General features: G+C 36.8%; 2 protein-coding genes across 7 annotated transcripts in view; both read left to right on the plus strand.

The window, feature by feature from the left end:
* zgc:63587 (uncharacterized protein LOC393431 homolog) overlaps positions 1-17,351 on the plus strand; it is a 52,201-nt gene extending 34,850 nt beyond the window's left edge. For 3 of the 5 annotated variants that reach the window (XM_067414443.1, XM_067414447.1, XM_067414444.1), the window contains exons 8-12: positions 8,652-8,753; positions 8,852-8,997; positions 10,583-10,666; positions 10,904-10,964; positions 15,844-17,351. In XM_067414443.1, coding sequence (XP_067270544.1) covers positions 8,652-8,753; positions 8,852-8,997; positions 10,583-10,666; positions 10,904-10,964; positions 15,844-15,912 — 462 coding nt within the window. In that variant the 3' untranslated portion in view covers positions 15,913-17,351. The remainder of the gene's footprint in view (positions 1-8,651; positions 8,754-8,851; positions 8,998-10,582; positions 10,667-10,903; positions 10,965-15,843) is intronic. The other 2 variants (XM_067414446.1, XM_067414448.1) reach the window with 1 other exon arrangement.
* Positions 17,352-19,558: 2,207 nt separating this feature from the next.
* septin5a (septin 5a) overlaps positions 19,559-24,012 on the plus strand; it is a 30,589-nt gene continuing 26,135 nt past the window's right edge. For both annotated transcript variants that reach the window (XM_067414449.1, XM_067414450.1), the window contains exon 1: positions 19,559-19,712. In XM_067414449.1, the coding sequence (XP_067270550.1) occupies positions 19,590-19,712 (123 nt within the window). In that variant the 5' untranslated portion in view covers positions 19,559-19,589. The remainder of the gene's footprint in view (positions 19,713-24,012) is intronic.

Here is a 24,012-nt window from a genome sequence, read left to right on the forward strand (position 1 = left end):
CCATATAAAACAATAAATATCCAGCACTTTCTCTGACCGCGGCTTGACCTTTACATTTCAGTTTTTCAGAATAGAGTGGACTAGGACAGACAAGTAACACCTTCACTTAGAACAGCACAATCAAATCCAGTTGTCGTTAAATAAACCTGCTCTTGAGGAAGCGTATTTAATGCTTTAAAAGAAAAATTCACCTAATAATCACCCTCATATAATTTCTAATCTGTTTCTGAGTTCATTTCTTTTATAGGATGCACAATGAGTGTTTGACTGGTCACAATTTTGCATGCAAGTCTTTAAAGCTACACTGTGTGATATTTTCCTCCATCTAGCGGTGTAAAGGTATATGACCATGCATTGAATAATAGTTCCTGTTCCTCTCATTTCTGATTTCATTTTAACTCCTACGGTGGCCGATATAGTCCAAGATTAACATGGCAATCCCCCTCTTCACATTCGACACGGTGCCATCGAGTGTTAAAACGCGAAAGGCGAAGCTTGAATTTACGGGTATGTCCCTCTTTGGCTAATGTACTTTCAAGATGGAGGGGCAACATGGCGACCGGCATTCGAACCCCTCACCCGTATGTATTTTCAATGGCATATTATAAACTTACGAGAATACTTTATTACTTGAAAGAAGTAAATATACATTAATGAGCACACATATTTTTGAAAGAACTTTTAGCTAAGAACAAACTAAAAAAGTTACACAGTGTAGCTTTAAGGACACAAAATCATCATGAAAAAAACCCATTAAAATAGTCCATTCAGCTTGAATAATTACTGAATAACAATGAATAGTAGGGGTGTAGCATGTCAGTCTTGTCCCAATATATCGTAATACAAAAATGCAACGATGTGTATCGTTGATAGTGCCGAAATGTATTGTGACTAGTTCTCCCAAAATGAAAGTTACTATGTAAGGAAAAAATTCAAGTTTACAGAGTTTTATTGTCAGCAGACCTACATTAAACTACTATATGCTGAATATCTATATTGTTTAATAATACAATGGGGGAATATTTGTGGGTCCTGATGCCAAATGTCTTACATTACCAGTGAAAAGTGTTCCTAACTTGTCTTTAATATAGCTAGTCAGTGATAAAGTACAAGCATATTCATCTAAAATAATTGTGTATTTTCAGCTTCAGAATCATGAATATGTAACCCCAATGTAATACCAAATTTAGCATTTTAATCAACAGTTTTGGTAACCCTTTATCTTATGTCTTGATGCATCATAATAATATTGTATCGGGAGTTCAGTATCGTGACATGAGAGTATCGTTACACCGCTAATGAAACGTGATTTAAATAATGGACTTAAAATATGGTGCCCAAAAATTGTTTGGACTACTGCTTTACCACTTTCTTGGTGCTTTTGTGTCTCTTTAAAGTTTGAAAATGATCATAATGATTCTTCTAAATTGCCATACAGGTTTAGAAAGAGATAGGTAATTAAATATAAATATTTTCTTTATATTTAGCATCTCTCTTTGGAATACCGAAATGTGATGCTGATGATGAAATACTATAGTTACAATCAGCTAAGATTCTGCCTGTTCTTATCCAATTGTTCATACTTTAATTATAGCATCTGGCTGCTGAAGGCCTCCACACACACACATTCACACACACTCATCCCTGACTGGAATTTGCTGGAGTGAGTGTCTCCTCGCATCCCGCTGTTTCCGAGACGCCGGATTAACATTAGCCCTGGTACCAACACACACACAGGTCCAAGTAATTGGTCAGTCCTGTTGAGTTTCTTTCAGAGTTATATAACACCCCTGTGTGTTTTTGTTCCGGATGAAAGGCCTTCACAAGCTGCAGGTAGCCAGCGGTTTTATCCAGAGACAAGGGATCACAGTTAAGAACTTCACGGCTTTTCACTTTGACACGCTTTACTGCTGAATAGTGACTTTTACAGTATTTCATAATTGTTCATACGGCTCTGTTCTGTAATTTTGAGCCACTAAGTAGAATCTGCATGAAAAACAAAGTGCTTTTATGTTAAAAGTGACGGTTTTAAAACTGTAGGGAGTGGTTGGATTCAAGGTGCTTATTCATGCTGAAACTTGAACGTGAGAAAATACTGTTTTGCTCCCTGAAGTATAATCTCATAATAATTGGTCTGTCGACAGGAAAACTATATTTAACTTATTTTGATGTATTGTGTACATAAATATAGTGCCTGTCCTGTTTATGCCTCCTATTTTTGTGCAAGTGACCAAATGTTTACGAGCCTCTTTAGTTGTACAAATGTTACATTACACAACTAGTGCACAGCCTGTAATTTATACTTGGGTTATTAAGATTGTGTCATTTAGAGAATCTACTGTAATAAGGCCATTTTGTTTTGAGACCTGGTACACTATTTTTCTTTATATTCAAATCATTGTCTTGCACTCCAATGGGTTCCCAGAGGGCCAGATCCATGTTTAGCTATTCATATTTACAGATGCAATATTCCCCATGTCCCAATTAGTTTAGTACAGTTGGGGAGCACATTTTCGTCTCTCAGTTGTTCCTCAAAATTTATTTTTAAACCATTTTGTGCATTCAAATGTTAGTTGTTTGCCTTATGCTGCAAAAGGACTAGCATAAAGATGTGACCTTGACTAACTTGTTTAGTTTTTATATTTCTACTTGTTTGCTACTTATATGCACACTGAACTATCCTAAAAAAAAACATTAGACATCACTATTAGGATATTCCTAACCCTATTTGAAAGGGAACTATGGCGAATTAAAGGGATTGTTCACTTTGAAATTAAATTTTGATATGTTTTAGCTTACCTCAGTGGCATCCGAGATGTAGGAGTATTTGTTTCCCCAGTAGTTTCGTTTGTTAAGACACGAAACGAGCGGTTTGTGTGAGAAAACGAACAGTATTTATATCGTTTTTACCTCTTGTACACCACAGGAAACACGCATGCGCCCTCGGATCAGTCGGACGTAGTGGTGTAAAAGAGGTAAAAACGATATAAATACTGTTCGTTTTCTCACACAAACCGCTCGTTTCGTGTCTTAGGCCATCAGTGTGTACTTACGATGGGGGATTGTTTCATTTGGACTTCTCTGTGTATGCTCTTTGAGGTGGTGACCATAGACCTGCATTATGTGAGGCACAGACAAGAATGGTTTGACCTAAAATGATCAAAATTGAAACTACTGGGGAAACAAGTACTCCTACATCTCGGATGCCCATGAGGTAAGCTAAAACATTTCAACATTTAATTTCAAAATGAACAATCCCTTTAAGGCATGTTCACACCAAGAACGATAACTATATTAGCGCCCACATCAGCGAACAATATCGTTCTGTTTATTCTAACTAAGCATGTGCTGCAGTTTTGTCACCTGCTTCTTTAAATGCTCGAGCTTTTAGAAGTCAGAAGGATTCGGCGAATTCGAGTTTTTATTGTTCATCAACAGGGAAAACTACATGGTTTCTCTTTGTCATAGGGGTGGGGTGTAACTGGTACAAACGTCCCAATTCGCTAGCTTATACTTTTGTATATATTTTTATGAAGAAAAAGTACATACTTGAGTGTGTAGCAAAAGAGTAGACAAGCTTTGGGACGTACTAACCCATCATACAATTGCGTCACATCCTGACAACCATTCTTTCACCAAAAACTGGCCTGTCAATCACCTTGTCACAGTTAAAATTTTCCACATTTTATTTAATTTCCTTCAGTATCAGAGAGAAATGCAGTAGCACATTGTTCTGCTAACACTCGTCATATTAATGCATAATGAGGCATTTAAAAGTTAAAGGGTTAGTTCACCTAAAAATGAAATTTCTGTAATTAATTATTCACCCTCATGTCGTTCCAAACCGTAAGACCTTCGTTCATCATCAGAACACAAATTTAAACCTTTTGAACAGTAGTGTGTGTGTTTTGTTTTGTTTTACTTGCATGCGACCAGATCTGATCTGTCCCCGATCTCAAGTGAAAATCAGAATTGGTTGACAATGTACATGCAGCTCGATTGAGCGCTTGGCTGAAGAGACCAACACTAACTTCCAGCCCACACAAGCTTCACCCACTCGTACCCACAAATAGTCTTGCTCCGCACACACACATGGTCACGACTCATAATGCATCCTATGACAAACAAATTACAAGCATAATAGGTGAAACTAACTTCCCTTTTCAGATCGGAGCCATGGAGAAACTCCCGTGCCATTGTTCCAGGCCAGACTCCAGATGCCTCTGCCAATCGCGTGGACGCGCTGCCAATCCAAACACATTTAGCCTCAGAGAAAGACAGGGAGACCTAATGATTGTGTTGAAGCCTGCGCCGATAACTCGCTTAGAGATTCTCAGTGCTGGCGATAGATCGTGGAAAATCCTTGTTTCCATATAAAGTGGAATGACTTTTATCAATGTGCCAGTGTGTGAAAGGTTCTTGATGTTTTGTTTAGGACGTCACTTGTTTTATTTATTATAGCTTAATATTTTAGCAGGGGATGATGCTACTTCTCAAAGAGGATTTTAGCATGCTGACAACTTGAGCGTTTGCATTGTCAGCACGCTAAAAAAAAGTTGCATCTGTAAATTCAATCCTTTTGTCATGGAAAACTGTAGACATTAAATAATCGCTTTTTGCACTTTTATTTTAATATTGGTCAATGTACACCAGTAGCTAGCCAAAGTTGCGAATTAACTTATGCACAAAATGGGAATATTGCAAAAAAACATTTGTGCATAAAGCACCGTTTCCATTCAGTGAGTCGAAGAGAACAAAATCGGCACTTCCTGATAAACTGGTGATAAATATCACTAAGAAAAGTAGGAGAAGCAACTGTATTATGGATGTAAAGCTATTGTATATCAAGATATCATAAAAATGTGACAATATGTAGGCCTGTCGTTGATGAAAACAATATGATTCATGATGTAGAGTTAGTTTTATCCAAAGCTCAGCTTACTGTTTGTATAAGGGGTAATCACGTACTCACCCACGTCGTTTCAAACCTATAAGATTTTCATTTAACTTCAAAACAAATGAATGAAGATATTTTTCAAGAAACCAGAGAACGATTTCTGTACCTTCATATAAAGTCCATTCCTCTCAAACTTAAAAGATCCAAAAAATGTAATTAAGACATTGTAAAAAGAATCAATCGAGTGGTCTAATCCAAGTACAAGTCTTCTGAAGAGACACAGTGGCTTTATATGCTGAGCAGATTTACCACAACGCACATATTTTAGTAAACATGGGCGATCAAATGATTGCGTGACGCATGAAAACAACATGAGATTGAGTAAGTGCAGAACTTACCATTAGTTTAAGAATAGTAATTTTGAGACACTTTCTTGCGATTAGAACTGTGACTGATTGCATTGATCATCTGAAGCGCACGCGCTGCAGATACAGCGCTCCTCCAAGTGAAAGCGCAAACCTAATTTAAATCACCATATCACGTTTAGTTTTAGTAGTATGATTATTCAAAGCGTTTTAGATGGTTTATTCTTATATGTATGGTGCATTAAAGGGTTAGTTCACCCAAAAATGAAAATTATTTCATTAATTATTTACCCTCATGTCGTTGGACACCCGTAACACCGTCGTTCATCTTCAGAACACAAATGAAGATATTTTTGTTGAAAGCTGATGGCTGACAAAAGGCTTCAGAAAGGCCTCCATTGGCATTCAGTACATTACCACTGATACATTTCACACAATAGCGGTGCTCCTCCTCTTCCAGTGTCATGACAAATCCTGTCCACGTATGAAATTGTGTTCGCTGGTAGCGGTTTTAAATGCCTGATCAAAAGTTGTTATACATGGTTCTGGACAAGCAATTGTTTAAAAATAAACTGATTTCATTGCCAGAAGTACACACATACACACGCAAAACCTTTATTTGAAATATGTAATTGATTGCTATAATGGGATCAAAAACATGTTCTGAATTATTTTGACTGATAAACTAAGTACCAATACAAAATCATGACATAGTATGTACCTATAATGTAAATAATAAAGAATAAATAAATAAAAAACAGCAATATACAGAACAGGTGCACAAAATAAATAGATTATATACGATATATGCTTGTATACTTATATAAGCACTTATAGCTTCACTTATATACTACTAGTATATGAAACATATGCTTTGTAAGACATTAAAGACTATTTTAACACAATTTAAACAGAAAAAATCAAAACGCGATTTTGTAAGAATTGTAATCAGGCTCTGAACAGATTAACTATTAAAATTTCTTTCAGCCAATAGAATCGCTCTGGGGGTCCTTGCGGACACAATTTAATAGCGGACAGGATTTGTCATGACACCGGGTCATGAATGGTGGAGCTGCGTCACATTCTCGCGCATGCGTCGATGCGTCAATAACTTGGTGGATAAAGTCGTTATTTAGATTTTTGTGCGCACAATAACTATTTTCGTCGCATTGTAATAGTATTGTACAGCCACTGTAGTGAGATGGACTTTGTAACGCCGTCTTTAGTGCCTTTATGGGTCTTGTGAGTGGGTCAGTGGGAATGTACTGAATGCCAATGGAGGCCTTTCTGAAGCCTTTCTCAGCTTTCAACAAAAATATCTTCATTTGTGGTCCGAAGATGAACGAAGGTCTTACGGGTGTCAAACGCCATGAGGGTAAATAATTAATGAAATAATTTTCATTTTTGGGTGAACTAACCCTTTAATAGCAGGAGAGGTGGAGCAAGCACCTGGAGAGTCTGTGTGTGCACATCGTGAGTACTGCATGAGAAAAATGTTTTACGCTTGCAGAGTTTCAGTGACATTGCTACATTAGACTATAATATAAAATGGTAAAGGGTTAGTTCACCCAAAAATGACAATTCTGTCATTAATTATTTACCCTAATGTCGTGTACATAGTGTATTGTGTGTCATTTGGAAACACAGCTACTGACTAGCCGTTTATGAAATTGTCCAAATATGTCCCTAATCTGCTTTTCTTGTTTCAGTTTTATATACGGCCATATCTTAACTTCCTTTCCTGTTCCTGTGCATAAAAGTCACTATTGTGCCATTTTTCTTTGTTCATTGTGAAGTTGACGTGTTTATTTTCCCCTTTGGAGGTCAAGTCATCCGAAAGATTTCAATATCTCCATTTGTCCACACCCCAGATTTGGCACGAATATGAAAGATGGCCCCTTATAAATCTCACACACTTCTTCATTTTTCTGCTCACCACACATTCTGTTTGATCAGGAGAAGCTTGTCTACGGTCATGTTCCCCACGGGCCCAACCGTGCAGTGTTTATTTGGACTCAGAACACGCAACAATGACACTCACGCAAACAATAACACACACGGTCCTGTCTCGCTGCGGTTCCCCGCTGTGAAAACAGGACTAATCATAACAGGAGGGGGTTTCTGTAAAGACCAGCGGATCAAGAGCTGCTCTCCCATTGAGTCGCCGTCCCGCTGAGATTACATGAAAGCACTTAGAATGTCAGGAAGAGGCTGCTGGTGGCATTCTGGGCGTCACTACGTAATGGCATTGTGAATGTGCTTCTTAGAAAAACAGCTTTGAAGTTAGAAAAATAAATCCTTATGTCTGATCTTCCACAGGTGCTCCAGAAGTGCTTTTTTTGGGCTTAAGCAATGCTGTTTTTTTAATCTCATCATATTCTCTTTATCAGTTTGAAACTGGAAATATCTCTCACACCGCTTTGCCTCGTAGTTTGCACAGGTTGGGTTTGGTGTTAGGTGAACCTCTTGATGGATGTGTTCAGGTCATGGGAAGTGTTTCGGCCCGATCATATCTGTTGTCTGACTGGCACCAAACTCTCTACGTGTGGATCCAGTAGTTTGTTTGTATTGCGTGATTCATACGATTCCTGTTTTCTGCATCAAAGAGTTTCCTCAGGTCTCTCTGAGAGCGCTCCACATGACATTGTGCTGAGAACACTTTGAATGTTCAAGAAATAAACGTGGACTAGTGTTCAATGATTTGGAAGAAGAGGAGTTTTTAAACGGTTTCTACAAAATAAAAAGGAACAGTACAGGCATCATAAATCATTGCAGGATTTCCTAAATTATATATTTTTTCAGTTTGGTGAAGATTTGTTTATGCATTTTGTGTCCATGCCAGAAAGTCGTGTGTGTGTGTGTAGATATTTATATAATTTTTTTTTATTATTATTCATAATTTTTTTTATTTAATTAATACAATATAAATAATTATAATAAATATTTTAAATTAACAATTTAACGTAATGTTTCATTTACAAGTATATTTAAGATACATAATGTCATAACTTATGATGTGTATATAAATGAAGAATTTATTGTTATCATACATTTATTGAATTATTTTAAATGAACACACGTTTATATATAAAAATGTACAACTGTAATTAAGATTTTTATATTATATTAATATAAAAATATTATATATATAGTGTGTGAGTGTGTATTTATATATATATATATATATATATATATATATATATATATTTATTTTTTTGTTTTTAATTATTATAATTTTTTATTTATTTTATTATTTATTTAATTATTTTACTATCTATCTCGCTATTATGACAAGTACGATTAAGATTTTTTTGCACTCATAATTCAGATGATTCACAGATCTCTAAACGTAAAGGTTTCTTGCTTTTAAAAGTTTTTATTTTGTGCAGATTTTGGATGAGATCAATGAGCAAGGGATCCGGATCTACCAGCTTCCCGACGCTGATTCGGACGAAGACGAAGAATTCAAGGAACAGACGCGTGTCCTAAAGGTCAGAGGTCAAAGTTTTTAAGTTCATTATCAGCTCTGTACCACTGGCCGACCTCCCAAAGGCTTTGATTGAAGTTGAACGAGTGTGTTTGTGGACAGGCCAGCATCCCGTTTGCCGTCATCGGCTCCAACCAGCTGATAGAGGTGAAAGGGAAGAAGATCCGTGGGCGCTTGTACCCGTGGGGGGTGGTGGAGGTGGAAAACCCAGAGCACAATGATTTCCTCAAACTGCGCACTATGCTGGTGTGAGTACACACACACACACACACACACAAGTTGAGATGTCTTAACATCTCCCCCTTAATATAATAAATATAATAATAAAAACCTGTTTAAATGACCATTTCCGCCCTCTGAACCTTAGAGTTCAACTGAATGTTTTTGTTGCCGTACCTTTTGAGACTTCTTGATGTAGATAAACTGTTAAACTCTTCACATGCCAAATGACTAAGGCTTACTTAACAATAGAGGGTTCGCAAAAACACGCAAATAAGATAACAAGGACAGGGTGATTCATTAAAAAAAACATTTCATAACAAAAGTAAAAAATATTTTAAGCCAGTTATGACCATTAAAATGTGCATTTTTGATGCACATTTCCACTCCAAATTCTCATTAATGCACTGCATCTGTATGGTTTATTTATTCTCAATGGTGATTCTCTCCTCAGGTAAATCTTGTGTCCCAATACTGTATTTTAATGATTTTTTTTTTTTAACAATTAGGTCTTATTTTTTAACATTCATTTGTTATATTATTTGACATGAACAAACAACAAACAATAATTGTACATTTTTTTAATCTTATTAATCTTTGGTCATTTCTACATTTACTAATATGTTTATTAATACACCGTGAACTAACATGAACAAACAAAGAACAATTAGAATTTTTACTAATTAACAAAAATGAAGTATTTCTTTAAAAATATATGTTGCTAATGTTAACAAATGAGAACTTATTGTTACTGAAAAATAAATGCATTTAAATCAGCATAAATATTCAAGGTAGAATAACAAACATGCATAAATTATGTATAAATACTTTAAATAATAATGTTTAAGTGGGGTATAGTTTAAATAATAATAATAATAAGTGTAGAATTTGTATAAATAAAGTTATTATGAACTCTAATGGTAGTAAGATAGGCTGTCATTTCTTTATGCAAAAATATATTTTCTTATTTCTCAGATTTTGGGGTAAAGTAAGACCTGTTAGATTTCTTATAAGTAATACAGGTGCTGGTCATTGAATTAGAAGATCATAAAAAAGTTGATTTATTTCACTAATTCCATTCAAAAAGTGAAACTAGACTGCATATGCTCTGGGACTAAAATATAAAATATCTTAAACTGTGTTCTGAAGATGAATGGAGGTCTTACGGGTGAGGAACGACATTAGGGGGAGGAGTTAATGACATCAATTTCATTTTTGGGTGAACTAGCCCTTTAAGTAATATTCTCATTTCCCGAGATAGATACAGAATTTGTGATTTTCCTTAGTTTTCAGATATAATCATCCAAATTAAAAGAAATAAACATTTAAAATATATCAGTCTGTGTGTAATGAATGAATATAATATACAAGTTTCACTTTTTGAATGGAATTAGTGAAATAAATAAACTTTTTGATGATATTCTAATTATATGACCAGCACCTGTAATTTGGGGGACTGTTGGCTTGATTTCTCCATTTGTTCTGCAGCGCCCTCTGCTGATGTAAATCTGTGTGTGTGTGTGTGTGTGTGTGTGTGTGTGTGTGTGTGTGTGTGTGTGTGTGTGTGTGTGTGTGTGTGTGTGTGTGTGTGTGTGTGTGTGTGTGTGTGTGTAGAACTCACATGCAGGACCTGCAGGAGGTCACTCAGGATCTCCACTATGAGAACTTCCGTTCGGAGAGACTAAAGCGAGCTGGCAGGTATGGCAAAACAACAAACACGATCCCAGATTGTCAACCTGTAGCTCAGGGCTCAGCAACCTTGCGATTGACAGCATACAAACTAAAATCTTCTTTTCTTCAGCGACTGATGCACAGTTTGTGTTTGTCAGAGCTGCAGGCTTTTATCGACTTGCCCAGTTTAACACGCCAATGTTGGCATGCAAGGGATTTGAGTGAATGTTTGGTATATATTTGTGCTGAAATCATGTGTTCCAGCAGGGCGGTTGAGGAAGATGTGATGGACAAAGACCAGATCCTCATGGAGAAGGAAGCTGAGGTAAGTCACAAACACATGCGGATCATTTTAAACAATCGGATCAAACTCTATAATAACATCTAATATATGAATATACAGGCTGATCTAAAATATACAGTAAAAATGTCAATATTTTGAAATATTTTTTAATTGTTTTATATTTGAATATATATAGTAAAATGTTATTTATTCCTGTGGTCAAAGGGGACTTTTCAGCATCATTACTCCAGTCTTCAGTGTCACATAATCTTTTAGAAATCTTGATGATTTGATGCTCAAGAAACATTTATGATTATCAATGTATTGATTACAAAAAAAAAGAAAAAAGAATTTCTCACTGGTCCTAAACTTGTGAATGTCATCTGAAATATTGATATCTAAAGCATTGTATATTCAACATCTGTCATTATGGATGTGTTGTGGTTTTGGAGCCAATACACTTGCGTGCTAAATTTGGTTGGCCTATGGGAATGTATATATCCAAATCGGGCGCGGATGCAATCAGTGCATTTTATAAACATCCATGTCTGTACAGGAAATGACATCAGCTTCCTTCAGCTCAGAACTTACAGAAATGCTTACAATTTAAGAGTGTGTGTGTATACAGATTTAAACTGAATTTAGCTACACTGGCAGCCAAAAGCCCCCAAGAGGAAAATAAGCATGCTAAATAATGTTTTAATTTAATTAATAAGTAAAAATGCAAATCTCAGAATATCAATCCCTGAATATGCCATCATGTGACGTCAGCGTGTGGCGAAACAATTCCTCAACCAAAGATTAATAATGCCTGATTATGAAGCCCCGCCCACCAACTTGTGCAAGAAATTTATAACAAATAACATGGGCATTCATAGAGCTAAACGGATCACACCACCAAGCAATAAACATGCTGCATAAGCTTAATTCGGATTCCAATAATGCATTCTCTGGCTATCACCAGACCAAGCTCAGTTTAAGATTGAACATTGGACACTGGAGGAGTCTGCTCTGTATTTTCTACTGCACAAGAGGCGTGATCAACGAGCATTATTCACATGACTCTGTATGCAATTGGATAGTCCTTCAACCAATCAGACCACAAGAGGCATGAACAGCGGGCAACAACCCATCGCTTCTCTATCCGTCATCATGTTAAAACCGGCAATAGCGAGCCAGGTGGATAAGCCAGCCTGTGATTGGTTCACACAAAATTGTAACAGAAGCAGTAGAGATTAATGTTTCCAGACTGAGTCGCCGGGCGAAATCACTGGCAGATCAGGGCTGGGTTTACCCAGTCTAATGAATGCATGCATGAGAGATAAATCATTGGGCCCTATTTTAACGATCTGAAACGCAAGTGTCAAAGCGCGAAGCGCAAGTAACTTTGTGGGCGGGTCTCGGCGCTGTTGCTATTTTCCCGGCGGGATAAATGGCTCTTGCGCCTGGCACAAATCTAAAATGGGTTGGTCTGAAGTAGCTTCATTATTCATAGGTGTGGTTTGGGCGTAACGTGAATAAACCAATCAGAGCGTCATCTAAATCCCTTTGAAAGCAGGTGCGCAAGACTGATGTTCTTATAAGAGCAGTGAAAGACAGAGAAGTTGTGTTGTATGGGGATGGGAGAAACCCACCCAAAATAGCGTCGGTTAAACAGTTTTTTCAGTTTTTCAGTCGATTTTTTTTTTTCCTGGTTCTTGACAGACAAACCAATTTGTCAGATGTCCTTATATACATATATGTCTTGCCACTATTGGGCAAGCAGGTCTGATCACTAATTACTACAATTAGCCTGAATCATTTGTAAGCTAGATTTATGGCTATTTTTTCCACATCTTCGTGGCACACCACAATGATTTCCATCATCTCATGTGTTAATATTTTTTTATTGTAACAATTTATGATTTGCAAAAATAACTGTTGCATCTGTGTAGATTTCATGAGCAAAGTGTATGCGCGTTGTGCACGCTATACATTATGGTCAAGCATGCGCCCTTAAAATAGCATAATGAACAACGCGCAACGTGCCACTGACTTTAGACTGGGTTTTTTCTGGCCAATTGTTTAATGAACAGCAAAATAGCACCAGGGATTGTTTGCGCCGGAACACGCCTCCTTTTTTGCGCTGAACCGCCCAGGGAGCGCAAGTTCATTCACTAGTTTAGCGACGTGCTTCTGTGGAGGGAAAAACGCGCTTTGCGCGGGTGCAAAATAGGAATGACACATGCGGCGGTGTACAAAGTCAATTGCGCTGGGTGCAAGATAGGGCCCATTGTGTTTGTTTGATAAAGACATTTTGCAAGCCCTGTGGGTGAATCATCATTCCGGTTGCCATTTTCCCACACTATTTCAAAACAATTCCTCACAGAGAAGCCGAAGCTCATTAAAATATCCAAAGCTTATCCAATCCTAGCCGTGGGCATTTACTTCCAAGTCTTCAGTACCGCACGCCCTTAAAAACCCAGCATTCCATGAGAGAGGCTCAAGACCTGGGTACAGAATAGCCTATTACTTATTCATTACAATGTTTTTGAATGTAAAAACCACGTAAATGTCATAAGTTGACCTCAAAAAAAATGTAAAAAGCCAGTTCATGACCCCGTTAAGCATCTTCAGTGATGTATTTAGAGGAGCAGTTGTGTACAGGATGTTCTCATTATAATGATTGTTGTGATTAGACCTTATTAGAGCGTGCTGTGTAATTGTGTTTGTGTGTACGTGTCAGACTACACGAGGTGTAACACTGTTAGATGTTGTGCAGTAAAGTGCGAAAATACATTCACTTCTTATTAGACATTTAGCTAGAAATAATATTATATATATATATATTAATAATATATTAAGTGATACACACACACACACTACTGTACAAAAGTTAGGAGTTGGTAAGATCAGTGTTGTCAAATCAATTAATCGCATCCAGGATAAAAGTATGGGTTTGTATTTATATATACATAATAATTATACACTCATTTGTGTATATATTTAAAAAATATATTTGCATGTGTATATATATATTCTATATATTTCTCTAATTTATATTATATATATGCTTGGAAAAAATTAATCATTAATCGCATCCAAAATAAAAGTGTGTGTGTGTGTGTGTGTGTGTGTGTGTATGGTGTATAATTATGATGTATATAATACACACACAAGCATGTATGTATTAAAATATAAAATATTTGCATGTATATACTGTATATTTAATTTATCTTATATATAAATATATATATTTTTAATACAAATTTTACATATTTTTCTTAAATATATACGTACGTGTATGTATTTAAATATACATACAAATTATACAAAAGTATCTGAAGCCTCTGGAATTTCTCACATTTCTGCATAAAATCACCATCAAATGTGATCTGATCTTTGTCAAAATGACACAAGTGAAAAAACAGTGTCTGCTTTAACTAAAACCACGCTAACATTTATTGGTTTTCATATTTTTTATGAGGATAACATGAAAACAATGACAGAAGGGGAGGAATTAGTAACTGCACCTTCTGGCTAAGGAGACTTTTAGAGCAATTAATACCAATATTTACCAAACAATTTAAGTCAGGGGTGTGTTCAATCACTGATGGGTGGCTTAAAGCTGCCCTGCTCACTATAAAACACACACCTGGTAAGAATTGGGTCTTGGTGAGAAGTATTGTCTGACGTGCACCATGGCTCGCTCAAAAGAGCTCTCTGAAGATCTGCGATCAAGAATTATTGATTTGTATAAAGCCGGGAAAGGTTACAAAACCATCTCTAAAAGTCTGGATGTTCATCAATCCACAGTTAGAGAAACTGTCTACAAATGGAGTGAGTTTAGCACTGTTGCTTCTCTCCCAAGGAGTGGCCGTCCACCAAAAAGGACAACAAGAATTCAGCGCAGAATACTCAGAGAGGTAAAAAAAACCTAGAGTGTCTGCTAAAGACTTACAGAAATCAGAGGCACAGTCCAATATCTCTGTTCCTACATCGACTATATGGAAAACACTGGCCAAGAATGGTGTTCATGGGAGGACTCCACGGAGGAAGCCACTGCTGTCTAAAAAAAAAAAAACATGTTTAATGTTCACAAAGAGGCACTTGGACAGTCCACAGAACTTCTGGCAAAATATTTTGTGGACTGATTAAACGAAAGATGAACTGTTTGGGAGGAACACACAATGTCATGTGTGGAGGAAAAATGGAAAATCTCACCAACATCAACACCTCATCCCCACCGTGAAGCATCGTGAAAATGTTGTTTTGCTGCCTCAGGGCCTGGACAACTTGCAATCATTAATGGAAAAATTTATTCAAAAGTTTATCAGGATGTTTTGCAGGAAAAGCTGAGGCCGTCTTTCAGAAAGTTGAAGCTAAAAAGAGGATGAATGCTGCAACAGGACAATGACCCAAAACACAGAAGTAAATCCACTTCAGAATAGTTTCAGAAGAACTAAATACACGTTCTGGAGTGGCCATGTCAAAGTCCTGACTTGAACCCTATTGAGATGCTGTGACATGACCTCAAGACAGCGATTCATGCCAGACATCCCAGGAATCTGACTGAACTGCAGCAGTTTTGTAAAGAGGAATGGTCCAAGATTGATCCTGATCGATGTGCCAGACTAATCTGAAACTACAGGAAGTGTCTGGTTGAAGTTATTGCTGCTAAAGGGGGGGCATCCAGATATTAAATGTGACGGTTCAGTTACTTATTCCTCCCCCTTCTGTCATTGTTTGCATGTTATCGTCATTAAACATATGGGTGGTTTTAGTTAAAGCAGACACTGTTTTTTTAATTTGTGTCATTTTGACAAAGATCAGATCACATTTGATGGTGAATTTATGCAGAAATGTGAGAAATTCCAGAGGCATCACATACTTTTTCATGCCGCTGTATATATAATATCAATCTGCTTTTCTTCTCTTTCAGCTGAGACGCATGCAGCAGATGATCGCTCAGATGCAAGCTCAGATGAAGATGAAACCGGGAGACGATTAAAAGTGTGTGTGTGTTTGTGTCTGTTTGTATGTTGTGGGAACAGGAAGTGCCAACTGACTGGAGGTTACATTTATCCTACCCATTTCTAAACACTATTTTGCTTATAGTATACTATTTTCTTATCCCTCATGTTTATCAGATTGATGGAACATAATGTTAATGATGCCTAAACCAATCACTATCGCAGCTCCGCCCATAACCTCGACACTGAAACAAACGGTCCGTTATGATGTCGTTTAAGTCTCTGTCCAATCAGGTTAGATGCTGTTAATAATTTATATCATGATTTTACTGGCATTGTTCAGCATATGTGTATCTTTAGATTGATCAGGGTTTGTGTTTTTGTGTGTCAAACACTCTTGGCCTTACACCAGTCATGTTTTACATGCATCAGACTGGCGTATGTCAGTCGATACTGTATAATGCATATAGAATGCATGTGGGATAATTGGGATGAAATAAGAAGATGTTATAATTGTGGATGCACCTGCTCAAGTTTACACTTTTATCAAATGTACAGGCTCAAAATTAAGATGCATTCACAGACAGTTTGTTTAAAAATATTTGTTTGCATTCATAAAAGCGGTCATGTGTGCTTAGCACTACGTTCTTGAAGTAAGTAGCATCACTAACAAAGTAAAAGTATCATTACTAATATTAATAAATGATCTTTCTTTTAAAATGCATTTGAATCTCTGTATGAGAATTCATTGGTCAGCGTTTCCCTCTAGTGGACGCTACAGGAAAACAACCTGAAAGCACATAAAAAAATTAAAACTACAATTGGACAATCTTTTGACATCATGTTTGCATGTTTTTTTTAAACAAAGCAATATCTGATCAGTATCTTTTTAAAAAGGAACGATTGCATAATACAGTTTATGAGAGTTCTTTCATAGTTTTCATATTCACTGAGTGTGCTGTGAATATAGTTATGGTACTAAAATGACACTAAAGTTATGTGTTTATTGTGTCAGCTGTATGAAATGCCTTAACTCCACTTCTTAGATGGACATAATTGTAGGCTTTCTTTTCTTTTATACTTGTATTCTCATGGTGTGGGGGTTTATGTCCGTTTTATTGCTTGATTTTCACTTTATTTACTACTTTTATAACATCTGCAGCGGTCTTTATATTTCTTGTTTACCAGCTGGTACGTTTTACTGTATATTTTAACAGACGGTCTAGGAAACGGACTGACACGTCCTTGTCCAGCGTTGTAGTGAGTTATCTGCTCATTATTGATGTCTGCTGTAAACACACTGATTTTGTTTTGTTGTCTTTGTGGTTCAGCCCAGTTTATTTTGACTTGGTTCTCTCCTGTTTAGGCCTTTTTAATGGATTAACACAGATGTGTGGTACAGTAACGCTTACTTCTCTGTTTTACATCCTTCTTTTTGTACTCGCTCATGTTGAGAAATAAATAACTTTCTGAGTCATTTGCTTTGAACGCTTTATTTTCTGCAACCATGAATGTTTGAAGTCTCAGAAATGCTTTGTGTATTTACTTGAATGACATTAATTTCCCTTCATACAGCATAAATGATATTTTGCTCAAAAGTAAAAGATGTGCCAATATGCTATTATATTTTTTCATCTTCCATTTTTGATTAGTTTCGTTGATACTGCAAATGATATGCCATCCATATTTATTTATATAAAAAATGTTTGGTTTGTCATGCTTTTTTTATTGTAGAAAATTCATTGACACTATATATAGCTTCTTTTTTTTCTAAACATACATTTAATAAATTTTAGTGCTCAATTAATAAAGTGAAATCTCAAGCTTTAAATATAAATTATTCAAGTACCATTAACTATATATTTAATATCTGACTTATATGATCTTTATATTTAATGATTTTAAATATTTTATTGCACCAAGTTGATTTTATCGTTTCAAAATGACATGTTTGCTAAAGTACAGCTGTCTATTTTTTATTATTATTATTGCAGAATCTTACAAAATCACGGAAAGGAAGCAATCATAACGACAAAAACTGAAAACATGAATATGGATTTGCGGAATTATACACAGATCAGGCATAACATCTGAGATCTGGGAAATTTGTATTTCAAGTCAACACCTCAAACTCATACTTCTCAAGCCATTCCTGGACCCTTTTTGCTTTGTGACGGCACATTATCCGGCCAAAAGAGCCACAGCCATCAGGGAATACCTGTTGCATCGGAGGCTGCAACAATGCTTAAGTGGTACGTGTCAAAGTACCATCCACATGGATGGCATGATTCATCACCAGGTGTCTTCCATTGCTCTGTGGTCCAGTTCTGATGCTCAGGTGTCCACTATTGGCTCTTTTGGCAGGGTCAGGGGTCAGCATTGGGCACCCTGACTGGTCTGCGGCTATGCAGCCCTATACGCTACAAACTGCGATGAGCTGTGTATTCTGACACATTTCTATCAGATCCAGCATTAACTTCTTGAGCAATTTCGTCTGTTTGATCGGACCACATGGGCCAGCCTTCGCTCCCCACGTGACGTGCATCAATGAGCCTTGGCCGCCGGTTCTCCACTGTTCCTTCCTTGGAACACTTTTGATAGATACTGACCACTGCAGACCGGGAACAGCCCATAAGAGCTGCAGTTGTGGAGATTCTCTGACCCAGTCTGGCCATCACAATTTGGCCTGCTTTTAACTCCTCAAATTCGAGGACAAAATTTTAATTTGCTGCTTAATATATCCCACCCACTAACAGGTGCCGTGATGAAGAGATAATCAGTTGTATTCACTTCACCTGTCAGTGGCTATAATGTTACCCCTGATAATTTATATGATTTTTATATTTTAATGATTTTCAATTCTGAATATTTTATTCCACTAAGTTGATTTTATAGTTTAAATTATATATATATATATATATATATATATATATATATATATATATATATATATATATAATCATATACAAAATATATTATATTTTTATCTTACATATAAATAAGATATACAAAATCAGTGCAATGAAGCATATCTCTTACAAAGTTGCTGTCTTAAGTTTTAAATACAATCTACTAAAATTACATTAAACTGACTTGAAACCTGTATAACTTGAAATATTAAAAATTGCATAACTTTATTCGACAAGTTAAAGCATTGTAAAAACATGTTGTTATAACCTATTGATCGTATAATTTTTTTTACAGTGTATCTCTGAGAAAAATCTAAGAGATGAAATTAAGTCTGGCATTACCTAAATAAAAGAGTTAAATTCAGCAAGAAAAACAAGGAAACATAAAGGAGACTTAAGCCATTTTTCCTTTTGAATGATTGTTTTTTTTTTTTTTTTTTTTTTTTTTTTGTTATTTTTGCATAAAAGATAATTTTTAAAAAAGAGCAACATAATTCAAGGGACAACAGTTTTGGGTTTTCGTAATAAAAATTAACCTCTGAGGACGAAGACGCAGCTGTTCTATGAGTGACGTGTGGACTGATGGGCGGGGTTTCGTGTGCGATGGCCACGCCCCTCTACGCCCGGGGTTCCCAGCGGGACTGAGCGTGAGACAGACGAACGCCGAGCAAAGCGGAGCTGAGGGAGCGAGACAGCCCGAAACATGACCACCAACATCCGATATAAGAGCAGGCTGATGAAATCCGGTAATGACACAGACACGGGGACTGTTTTTACTCTGTTTTTACTGTGGTTGAGTGGATGAAATGACTATCTCTCTCTCTCTCTCTCTTCCTGTCTGTGCATCTTCATCATCCCTCCTGCATCCCGCACCTGCTTCCCTCATCCCTCCTCCGACCTGCCGATACTCGCCCTCAGAGGACAGCGAGGTGAGAAACCAGCAACTTTACCACATTGCGCAATTTTCCTTCAGTTTTTAGAGTTCATACGAATTCACTTTACAAACGCCATCGTTTCCACACAAGTTAAACCGCGTGACAAGATCGCACGAACCTCAAACTCAAGCTGACAGTGTGTTTTATACATCGTATTGCTTTCTTGGGTGTTCAATCGCGTGTGTACGAGGTTTAAATGGTTTTTAATCAGCAGATTGTGCTGACGGTGTCACACACCCTCGACTGACGCACTATATTTCTTCAGGATTATAATAACGCATCGGTCTCGTCATGCATTCTTCTCCTGGTCAGAAATATGTCTGATGGCTGTTTTCTGTCGTTTTGAGCTCTGATAGAGGATGATAGTGCTGTTTCTCTCTGGAGGCGTTGTCATGGTTACAGGAGCTGGAGGCGAGTGGTGGTGAGCAAACCTGAACCCCTAGCTCTAGATGTTTGTAGTAGAGTGAAAGACTGTTTCTTCATCAACCAAAATATCTGTTAGTGATGTGCATCTGAATGTGGGTTCAGTCCTTGCAGCATCACCCATAAAATGGGTTGTAAGTCATTTAATCGAACCTTTAGTTCCCGTATTGTTTAAATCTGATTTGGTATTCAGTATTGCTGGTGGTATTATCATTCTGGAGAGCAAACTATTGGACACACGTACTCCTGTATCCAATATTTGGCATCAATAGGAAGAGAAATGCTGTATATTTATAATGCACACTGCTGTTCAAAAGTTTGTGGTCAACTGGTTTTTTTTTTTCTTTAAAATAAATTACTTTTATTCAGCAAGGATGCATTAATTTGATCAAAAGTGACAGTTAAGGCATTTATAATATTACAGAATATTTCCATACATGCTGTTGTTTTAACTTTTTTCTAGTCGTCATCAAAAAAAATGTATCCTGAAAAAAATCATAATTTCCTCAAGCAGCAAAGCTGTTTTCAACACTGATAATAATCATAAATGTTTCTTGAGCACAGCAAATCCCTTATAGTAGAATGATTTCTGAATGATGAAAAATTCAGCTGTTGATCACTGGAACAAATGCCCTTTTACTGCTATATTCACATAGAAAAAGTTATTTTAAATTGTAATGATTCCTCACAATTTGTACTGTATTTTTGATCCAATAAGCACAAGAGACTTCTTTCAACAACACAATTTTTTTAAAAATATCATATCACACTTAATTTAAATTGTAGTGTTAGTGTATATTTACTAAAATTAGTCTTTAGCAAATGGTTTAGTGGTAAACCCTGAAGCCAAGTAACAAGTTGTTGGTCTCTATGCACATTTTGTCACTTGAATAGCATCTGTTAAATGATAAAGCGATGAATTCTGTTTTACGATATGGACCAAAGCTGTTCAGAAGGTTCGCGATTTCACACAGCTCACACACTTGACCCCTGAAAACACACATGTGCAGTTCCTATAGAAAACAACCTATCATCCTACGCAAAAGCAGAACTCAAGCACCCACACACACCCACACACACACACACACACACATTCTGTCAATGCTTTCTCTCTCTTTCTCTCTCTCTCCTCTCTCTCTCTCTCTCTCTCTCTCTCTCTCTCTCTCTCTCTCTCTCTCTCTCTCTCTCCTCTTTCTCTCTCTCTCTCCTCTCTCTCTCTCTCTCTCTCTCTCTCTCTCTCTCTCTCTCTCTCTCTCTCTCTCCTCTTCTCTCTCTCTCTCTCTCTCTCTCTCTCTCTCTCTCTCTCGCTTTCTCTCTCTCTCTCTCTCTCTCTCTCTCTCTCTCTCTCTCTCTCTCTCTGCATTGAAGCTTAATAGCTTAATGGCGTGGAAGGCTGGCTGCCATTTCAGACATGTCTTATTTATCTCTGAAAAGGTCGCTGCATTGAAATCAAACAGTGTGTAAGTGTGTGTGTGTTTCTATAGAACGAGATGTCTGCAGTGTGTGCTGTTAGTGAGCTGCGTGACAGATGGCAGAACTGAAAGTTTCTTTTGATGTGTGCAGTTGTTCAAATGCCTCAGCAATAATCGTCCATCTCAGTATCTAGTGTGAGAGAGCACAGAGGCTTCAGTGCACGCTCAAGTTTCGGTTCACCACCTCTATTAAGATTAAGACCCCTAAAAATGAACCCAAAAATTACATTCAGTCATAATTGACTCAACCTAATAGTGTTTCTTCTTCTTTCCAAGAATTTAGTATGAATGCAGGTATCTCTAAAACTGTCTAAAATAGTGCTTTTTATCATTTTTGGAGCTGGACAGATGCTTCTCGCTGTTCGTTTTCGCTGCATGCACAACAGACGCTCAGACATTCTCCTTTTGTCATGACATGAGGATGAGTGAATAATGGCATGGCATGTTATTTTTGGTCAAACTGTTCCTTTACATGTCCATGTAGCTCATTTATACTACTGTAAAATTACATTTTTGGGATACAAAATAATATTATTCTTTTCAAGGATGCATTAAACTTATTAAAAACTTGACATTTATAATGTTCCAAAAGATTTCTAATTTAAATAAATATTTTTTTTTTTTTACTTTCAATTAATCAACAAAAACATACAGTATTGTTCAAAATAATAGCAGTACAATGTGACTAACCAGAATAATCAAGGTTTTTAGTATATTTTTTATTGCTACGTGGCAAACAAGTTACCAGTAGGTTCAGTAGATTCTCAGAAAACAAACAAGACCCAGCATTCATGATATGCACGCTCTTAAGGCTGTGCAATTGGGCAATTAGTTGAAAGAGGTGTGTTCAAAAAAAATAGCAGTGTCTACCTTTGACTGTACAAACTCAAAACTATTTTGTACAAACTTTTTTTTTTTCTGGGATTTAGCAATCCTGTGAATCACTAAACTAATATTTAGTTGTATGACCACAGTTTTTTAAAACTGCTTGACATCTGTGTGGCATGGAGTCAACCAACTTGTGGCAACCTCTCAGCTGTTATTCCACTCCATGATTCTTTAACAACATTCCACAATTCATTCACATTTCTTGGTTTTGCTTCAGAAACAGCATTTTTGATATCACCCCACAAGTTCTCAATTGGATTAAGGTCTGGAGATTGGGCTGGCCACTCCATAACATTAATTTTGTTGGTTTGGAACCAAGACTTTGCCCGTTTACTAGTGTGTTTTGGGTCATTGTCTTGTTGAAACAACCGTTTCAAGGGCATGTCCTCTTCAGCATAGGGCAACATGACCTCTTCAAGTATTTTAACATATGCAAACTGATCCATGATCCCTGGTATGCGATAAATAGGCCCAACACCATAGTAGGAGAAACATGTCCATATCATGATGCTTGCACCTCCATGCTTCACTGTCTTCACTGTGTACTGTGGCTTGAATTCAGAGTTTGGGGGTCGTCTCACAAACTGCCTGTGGCCCTTGGACCCAAAAAGAACAATTTTACTCTCATCAGTCCACAAAATGTTCCTCCATTTCTCTTTAGGCCAGTTGATGTGTTCTTTGGCAAATTGTAACCTCTTCTGCACATGCCTTTTTTTTAACAGAGGGACTTTGCGGGGGATTCTTGAAAATAGATTAGCTTCACACAGACGTCTTCTAACTGTCACAGTACTTACAGGTAACTCCAGACTGTCTTTGATCATCCTGGAGGTGATCATTGGCTGAGCCTTTGCCATTCTGGTTATTCTTCTATCCATTTTGATGGTTGTCTTCCGTTTTCTTCCACGTCTCTCTGGTTTTGCTCTCCATTTTAAGGCATTGGAGATCATTTTAGCTGAACAGCCTATCATTTTTTGCACCTCTTTATAGGTTTTCCCCTCTCTAATCAACTTTTTAATCAAAGTACGCTGTTCTTCTGAACAATGTCTTGAACGACCCATTTTCCTCAGCTTTCAAATGCATGTTCAACAAGTGTTGGCTTTATCCTTAAATAGGGGCCACCTGATTCACACCTGTTTCTTCACAAAATTGATGACCTCAGTGATTGAATGCCACACTGCTATTTTTTTGAACACACCCCTTTCAACTAATTGCCCAATTGCACAGCCTTAAGAGGGTGCATATCATGAATGCTGGGTCTCATTTGTTTTCTGAGAATCTACTGAACCTACTGGTAACTTGTTTGCCACGTAGCAATAAAAAAAATATACTAAAAACCTTGATTATTCTGGTTAGTCACATTGTACTGCTATTATTTTGAACAAGACTGTATAAACTATTTTCAACATTGATCATAATCATAACTGTTTCTTGAGCAACAAATCATCACATGTGACACTGAAGACCGGAGTAATGATGATAAAATCAGATTTAATCACAGGAATAAATTAAAT

Source organism: Pseudorasbora parva, chromosome 13 (genome assembly GCF_024679245.1).
Source record: "Pseudorasbora parva isolate DD20220531a chromosome 13, ASM2467924v1, whole genome shotgun sequence".
In the NCBI taxonomy this organism is placed as follows: Eukaryota; Metazoa; Chordata; class Actinopteri; order Cypriniformes; family Gobionidae; genus Pseudorasbora; species Pseudorasbora parva.